General features: G+C 59.5%; 1 protein-coding gene across 1 annotated transcript; it reads right to left on the bottom strand.

Moving 5' to 3' along the window:
• Window positions 1-792: 792 nt before the first annotated feature.
• On the bottom strand, window positions 793-2,991 carry PTPN18 (protein tyrosine phosphatase non-receptor type 18). The gene is made up of 3 exons (XM_036011141.1): window positions 2,680-2,991; window positions 2,297-2,371; window positions 793-2,126 (listed from the first exon to the last, which is right to left on the bottom strand). The coding sequence occupies exons 1-3, from the start codon at window positions 2,849-2,851 to the stop codon at window positions 2,059-2,061; spliced, it is 315 nt and encodes a 104-aa protein (XP_035867034.1). The 5' UTR covers window positions 2,852-2,991; the 3' UTR covers window positions 793-2,058.
• Window positions 2,992-6,759: the final 3,768 nt, after the last annotated feature.

Raw genomic sequence — 6,759 nt, 5'->3', positions numbered from 1 at the left:
GCCTCAGGCTGGGTGTCTCCAGCCAGTGAGCGCGTCTGTGGCAGGAGCTGTTAGCCTGAAGGTCATCCGGGAGATCAAGGATTTCACGTCCTCTCCTCTCTCGCTCTCTTTTTAATATTTTATTTACTTGTAGAGAGAAAAGACAGCGAGAGAAATGTCAATGTGTGGTCGCCTATCACACGCCCCCAATGGCAGACCTGGCTTACAACCCAGACATGTGCCCCAGCTGGGAATCGAACCTGTGAATCTTTGGTTTGCAGGCCGGCACCCAATCCACTGAGCCACACGAGCCAGGGCTCCCCTTTCTCTTACGATGACATAAGTCACTGGACTTGAGGCCCACCCGAAACCCAGGATGATCTCTAAGCATTTAACCAAATCACACCTGCAAGACCCTGCGTCCAAGTCGGGTCACCGGCGCCGCACCCCCGAGCTCAGGTCTGGGCATGTCTTCTGGGGGCCCGTGTTCCAAGAAGAAAGAGTCTAGAGCCAAGAGCTCTGCCATGAAACGTTTACTCAGAAAGTCGGGGAGGTAGAAGGGCGCCCGCTGGGCGGCACGGGCTCAGGGAGCAAGGTACAGAAACGGAAGGGCCCTTGCAGTGTGCGGGGGACAGGCAAAGGCGCACACCTGAGGGGGGGGGGGGGGGCTCGGAGGTCGGGGGGAGAACAGGAGCACGCTGGCTCCTTGAGGAGACCCGATGGAGATCTTCAACTCTGTTGTCCAACGGTGGGGACTTCCAGGTCCGGGAAGGTCTCAGGAGAGGGTCTTAGTAGAATGTTCATCAGCTTTCTGGGGTGTCCGCAAAGGGCTGTGGTCTCTGCCTGTCTGAGCTCTACCTGTCTAGCTTGGGAAGCAGCTGGTCAGTCGGCTTGAAGTCCATTTCCGTCTTTGCTGAGGGCAGTCTGCTGAGCTGGGGGCCCATCTGTCCAATTCACGGTCCATCCCGCCGGTGGGATCCTGTCTGAGGGGCGGGAAGTCCCTCTGACCGGCAGGGGGTCCGTCCGAAGGACCCGCTGACCTGTACCACACGCCCAGCTGGGAGACGGCCTGGAGCGGAGGGACTGTGCTCGGCCCCTGAAGCCCACCTGGAGGTCCGTCCGCCCGTCTGGCCCACGGACGGCCTGGGGTCTACCTGGCTGTCTTTCCCTCGGGAGGTACGTCAACTTCTCTGCAAAATGCAGGTTCCGTGAGGCTGGAGACTTGGTGGGGTCTGTCCACCTGCCTGGAGGCTCCCCCATCTGCCCAGCTGGGAGTTGGCTGGCTGATCGGGGTGTCTGTCTGGTGGAGGGTCCCCGGAGCCAGCTGGGGGTCTGCCCACCTCACAGTCTGGCTGGCTAGGAGGACACCTGCATGTCTGCTCAGCTGCAGATGTCTGTGTCTGTCTGTCTGGGAGTCTGTCCTGCTAGGGACCCATCCGGCCGGTGTCTGTCTGGCTACCTACCTGGCGAGGGGAAGGCTAACATTTGGCTGGTCTCTCTCTCTGGCTGGAGATCCATCCATCGGGGCTGGCTGGCTGGCTGGCTACGGGCATGGCTACCTGCCCAGGCAGGTCAGGCATCCATCTGTCCGTCTGTCCGTCTGAAGATCTTTTCACCTGTCTGTCTGATATCAGCCTACACGGCTTGGCCATGCCTGGTTTGGGCCTGTCGGAACGGTGGGGGGTCCGTCTCTCTGCGGCATCAGCTGAGGGAGGGAGGGAGGCTCCGATACCGACGCGAGCTCGTCTTTATTCCGTGGTGACGGGGACGGTCTCCGGGGGGCCCATCGCTGCATCCTCCCCTTCACAGCTGAGCAGCACCTTGGGGTCAGACCCCTCCCTGGTTTTCTTCCACCTGCCCGGCCAGCCCGGCCAGCCCTCCTCTGGCTCCCTCCCCCGGCCTCAAGCCTCGAAGTCTGTAGTCACAGGGACCAAGTCCCCACATTTCCCACCCTGAGAAGTTTTGATTTGATTTGGGCCCAGCGTTCCCGTTCCTGACACTTCACACAGTCGAGAGAGCACAGTGGCCTTCAGCGGTCCAGGCACCCATGTGGGGCAGCAGGCGGGCTGGGCACAGCCCTCACGCCTGGGTCCACTCAGCAGGAGGGTCCCGCGGCCCTTTGGGCCTCCCGATGCGCAGGTTGAAGCCTGGGAAGGAGGAGCACAGTGGTCTCAGGGGGCAGCTGAGAGGCAGGCGACTCGGGTGGGGCCACCCCCCAAGCCTTCGGGCTCCCCTGGTCCCCTGCGGCCGCATCCACCGCACTCCGGAATTCGGTCAGAGCTGCGCAGTCCCAGCCCCGGGGCTTCGTCGGACTTACCCAGACCACCCGTCTGAGCTCCGTTGGCCACGTCCTCGTAGGTGCCAGGCCCAGCAGGGCCGGGGTCAGCAGGCACTGCAGACAGGAGACCAGCCCCCACGAGTTAGCTCCCGCAGGGAGTGGGGGTGTGGGGGAGGGAGGAGAGGAGGGGCGGTCCCAGGGCTCGGCCCAAAAGAGGTAGCTTCCCGGAGAAAGGTCCCCAGCCAGGGGCCTGCCAGGGTTTGGACTGGGACACTTCCGGTCGTGACCTGAGCGCTGGCAGCAGCCAGGCGGGGGCCAGGCCGGCATGGGGGCGGAGGCCCAGCAAGAGGGTCCGGAGAAAGAAATGGGGCTGACCCTCCCCACCCCCCACCCCCCAACCCCCGGCCTCCCGACTGACTCACCGCAGCCCAGCAGCGCCCCCTGCGCGTCCTCCGCGGGTGCTTGCGGCCGGCGGGGGCGCGTCATCACCTGGCTGTAGACTGGTCCCCCGTCCTCCGGGCTGGGCGCCGCGGCCCCCGTCCCGGTGCTTGGAGGAACCCTGCGCTTCTGCACCACCGCATACGTGTCAGCCATGGCGAGGGCTTGCAGCACAGAGAAAGGCCTGCTCCTTCTCGAGACACGAGACACGCCTGCCCGAGGGGCGGAGGAGAGGAAGTGAAACCGCTGGGGAGGGAGGGCCTGGTGGGGACCGCACCGGGCGCAGAGTTTCCTTTGCACGGTCTTCCTTCCCGCCAGGGGCACACAGTTGGGGCGGGGTACACAGTTGGGGTAGGGCGGTGGAGAAGGGGACCGCTCTGGGGGAGGGAGCGGGGTCTCTGGGCAGGGGCCTCTCCTTTCCGTGTACCCACTACCTCGGGGGACAAGGGAAGGGGGTGAGGCCGGCAGGGGATGGGGGCCAGAGTGTTGGTGTAGAGTGTCATCACTGCTGTGTGCTAACCCGGAGAAAGCAGGCAGCTCCTAAGAAGGGCTCCAGGCGGCGAAGACTTCGGAAACACAGAGCCTAGCAACCCCTTCTGCTCAGGGACCACCCCCAGACTGAGTTTCGGGGAGAAACCCACACTGTTCCCCATCCTGTGGGCAGCCCTTATACCGGAGCTCCTGGGATCCTATTCTAGCCAATAGGAGTGAGGCTTTCCCTGTCCAATTGGAGTGGCACCTCCGACCAATTGGAGTGGCTCTATTTTGATGGATCACGTTGGTGCCTTCTGGACCAATCAAAATGTGACGATTTGGAGTCCTCATTTGCATAAGGAGAGACCAATCAGGGACGAGAGGTGGGGACTTCTGTCTATATAAACCAGCTGCCCTCCAGTTCCTCAGGGTGTGTCATGCTTTTTTTTTTTCCTTCCCTCCCCTCGTGGGGCATGTGGGAGGGGAGCCGGGCTGTGTCAGAATGGGGAGCTGGGTTAGTGACGGGGAGTTGAGGAAGTGTCAGTCCAGGAACGCCGCGCAAGCTACAGCCGCTGTGGCAATGGGATCTCTGGGGTTAAGGAGTCACGTTGGTGCGTGGGTTCCTGGAGCTCAACTCAAAAAAAGGGCCCGTGATTCTGAGCGGCGAGAAGGGGTCAGGTGTTTCAAGTGTGAGAAAAGGGCTAACCTCCGACCACGCAGGAGAAATTGGGAAAGGAGGCAGGAGGGTCACATTGGGTAAGCGGGGCGTGGCAAGAGTGGCCGGAAGTCGGCAGGGAGGGGAGCCGACACACAGTGCGGGACAACTCGGGGTCAGGACTGGAAGGGAAGGGCGTGAGGCTTCGGGGAAACTGGCCAGGCTGCGGGGGCGGCGGGGGATACACGTCCCCGTGGCTTCTGTGGGGTAAGCTGAAGAGGAAGCGGGACAGAGGCAGACCCCGTAGCGAGTCAGGGCCTGCCTCCAGGGCCGGGCACCTGTGCTGTGGGTCCCAGTGTGAGAGGCCTCGGAAGAACCCAGACCAGCCAACGCCTTGGCCTTGGCCTTCAGCCCCCGATGCTAAGGGGAACTCCTGTGGTGGTTTGTGGCAGCCTGAGCCCGCTACGGCGGTTCTGCGGTCTCTGCCTGGGATGCACGTTGCAGGCTGGTCTGACGCTTTTTCAGCAAAATAAGGGGAAGCTGCATGCCGTTCATGCAAGAAGCCAGGACGCTGGACGAGGGGCTGTAGAAAGACTCTGGAGATGTAGAAATCTCAGGAAAAGGGGATCAGAGCACACTGAAGCGGGAACTAGTTGGTAGATTGCTCAAACTTGGCCGATCGAGGGACTCTCAGAGGCGGGGACTGGTGAGCCAACCACGTGCGTCAGAAACTTGCCTCCGTCTGATTGTGGCCTCACCCTTTCCGGTACATATTGGTGCTGCTTCTCTCCGTGGTTCCCAGTGCGTCGTCCTCTGACAGAGGAACCTGTGTTCGCTCTTTCTCCCGAGCCTCGTGCTAACCTCCTGGGGAGACTTGCTGTGGGAAGGAAAGACTGTACCCTACTTTAAACAAAATGTGTGTGGCGCCCCCTGGAGAAACAGGGAAAACACACACATTTTGTTTACCAAGCAGAGGCCTGGTAACCACGTGCTTTCCGGAAGAAAAGTAAGAGGGTAATGGCTAAAGCACTTTGAGCTGAAACAAACTGATGAACAGAGTTAGGGGACGACGGCACTTATTTCTCTAGACGTAGAACCAATGAAAATGACTTACAAGGAGAGGAAGCCATGGTCAGGCGTAAAACATTACGGGTTGTGAAAAACATAAGGGATGACACCAGTAGTAACTTAGACAAATGAGAATTGTAAAAGACTATTCTGTGAAGATAACATGTTTCATAAAACAACTAATAGAGAATTGTACAAGATCTTAGAAAAATAAATTTACTACTCCCTTAACATGCGCCGCTGTGGTCCCTGACTGCATCATCCCGACTGTATTACTGTCCCGTGGTCATTTGCAGCTTATGTCTGGTTGAGTTGGGTCCCCCCCCCCCCCCATCCATCTTGCCGATAAGTCTAAATTCTTGTTTGTGGAGTTTCATAGTTGAAGCAAAATATTCTCCAAAGATTTGGGGCCTTTTCGATTCTCTCTAGTCCCTTGTAAGACAAGCGATATGTTCCCCCGAGAAACCTACAATTACTCCGTATGTGGTTTGATTTGGTAGTCTCTGAAACTGAAGTCTCGTTTCAGAATTGTAAGGCTTTCCTAGACAAATTACAGTACGGTGAAACCTTGGCATACATCTGGTGAATGCGTCCTGTCATGTGTGGGGACCTGACAGCTCCGGACACTCGGGCCTGGTGTTGACACTGCCCAGGGCAGCACAGGCCGGCTGTGCTGGCTTGCTCCAGAGCTGTTGTGGGGGGAGGGGGGTATGGCACTGTCCCCGGGCAGCCCGGGCCCTGTGGGGGAGCTCATCGTCTGGGGGTGCTCCCCAGGGCCCCTCGCATCTCCACAGAGCTGGCCCCTCTGCGTGCCAGCTCGCAGGCACACCTGCACGTGCCCAGGGCCCTGGTTTCACACGTGGGGGGCCATGACCCTACTCTGCATAATGCACACACGCTGATGGGGAAGCGATGGCAGGTGAGGGGAAGACAGGACTCGTAAGACAGAGGACTCGTAAGACAGAGGTCGGATGGGGGGTGGGGAGGGAGAGGCCCCCCAGCAGGAGCCCCAGCTGGTACGTGGGGCAGCACCGCGCCAGTCAGGGGCCGTTCAGGGGGAGCAAGGGGTAGGACCTCACTGGATGCCCCTGACTTCAGGCCCCGGTCCTGGGAGGCCAGTGAGCGCCTTCCGGGACCTCTCCCACCTTCCCGCAGCCTCACTGCAGGGAAGAACGTGCCGTGAACACTTTTGCAAGTCAGGGAGATTCCAGAATGCACCCAAAAGCAACTGGTGGGTGTTTCTGCCCCTCTCTCTCTCTGGAAAAAAAAAAAAAATGAAGTCTTTTAATAGAAAGAAGCAAGATGCCAGCCACTCTTCATTCACTGCCTTGTGGCCTCCACTATATTAAAAAAAAAAAAAAGCACTTGAGTATTTCATCCTTTCCAGGAGCCTCGGAGAACCCCACACGAGAGACTCCCGCGCTGGGTTTCACGGGCCCCGGCTTCGCGGCTGCCGAGGGTGCCCCTTTGGGGTCGCAGAAGAAAGCGCTAATGAGTGTATGCACAAGTGGAGAAAGCACCCGGTTACTCCTCTTCCTCGCAGCGCCTCGGGGGTTCCCAGAGATCTTGGGAAGCGGCTGTTTCCCAATCAGGCCCGTTGCTGCTCACAGGTGGCCAGAAAACCACAGCAGTTTAGGAAGCGAAATGGGGAAAAGACAGAAGCGGGCGACAGGAACTTTCAACGTGCTGTGCAAACCGTTAAGAACGAACACAACAAAAAGGCGTTTGAAAGGCGGTGCGCCGCACTCACAGTGACCCGCAGTGCACCTAGTAGAAAAACCCTCCTCCAAGTCTGCGGGCCACGCGAGGTCAGCCGTAGTGCGTCCAGCTGTCTCGCCTCACGTCTGCTCTTGCAACCACGGAAAGC

Source organism: Phyllostomus discolor, chromosome 11 (genome assembly GCF_004126475.2).
Source record: "Phyllostomus discolor isolate MPI-MPIP mPhyDis1 chromosome 11, mPhyDis1.pri.v3, whole genome shotgun sequence".
NCBI lineage: Eukaryota > Metazoa > Chordata > Mammalia > Chiroptera > Phyllostomidae > Phyllostomus > Phyllostomus discolor.
Note: the sequence above shows the minus strand (reverse complement) of the source record. Positions and strands in the feature narration are given on the sequence as shown.

What these genes read in the sequence shown, in the direction of transcription:
- PTPN18 (XM_036011141.1), bottom strand. Translation starts at nt 2,851, where the DNA reads ATGGCTGACACGTATGCGGTGGTGCAGAAGCGCAGGGTTCCTCCAAGC. An exon ending in GGGGGCGCTGCTGGGCTGCG is followed by an intron (nt 2,372 to 2,679) that starts GTGAGTCAGTCG and finishes TCCTGTCTGCAG; the next exon opens with TGCCTGCTGACCCCGGCCCT. An exon ending in AGCTCAGACGGGTGGTCTGG is followed by an intron (nt 2,127 to 2,296) that starts GTAAGTCCGACG and finishes CCTCCTTCCCAG; the next exon opens with GCTTCAACCTGCGCATCGGG.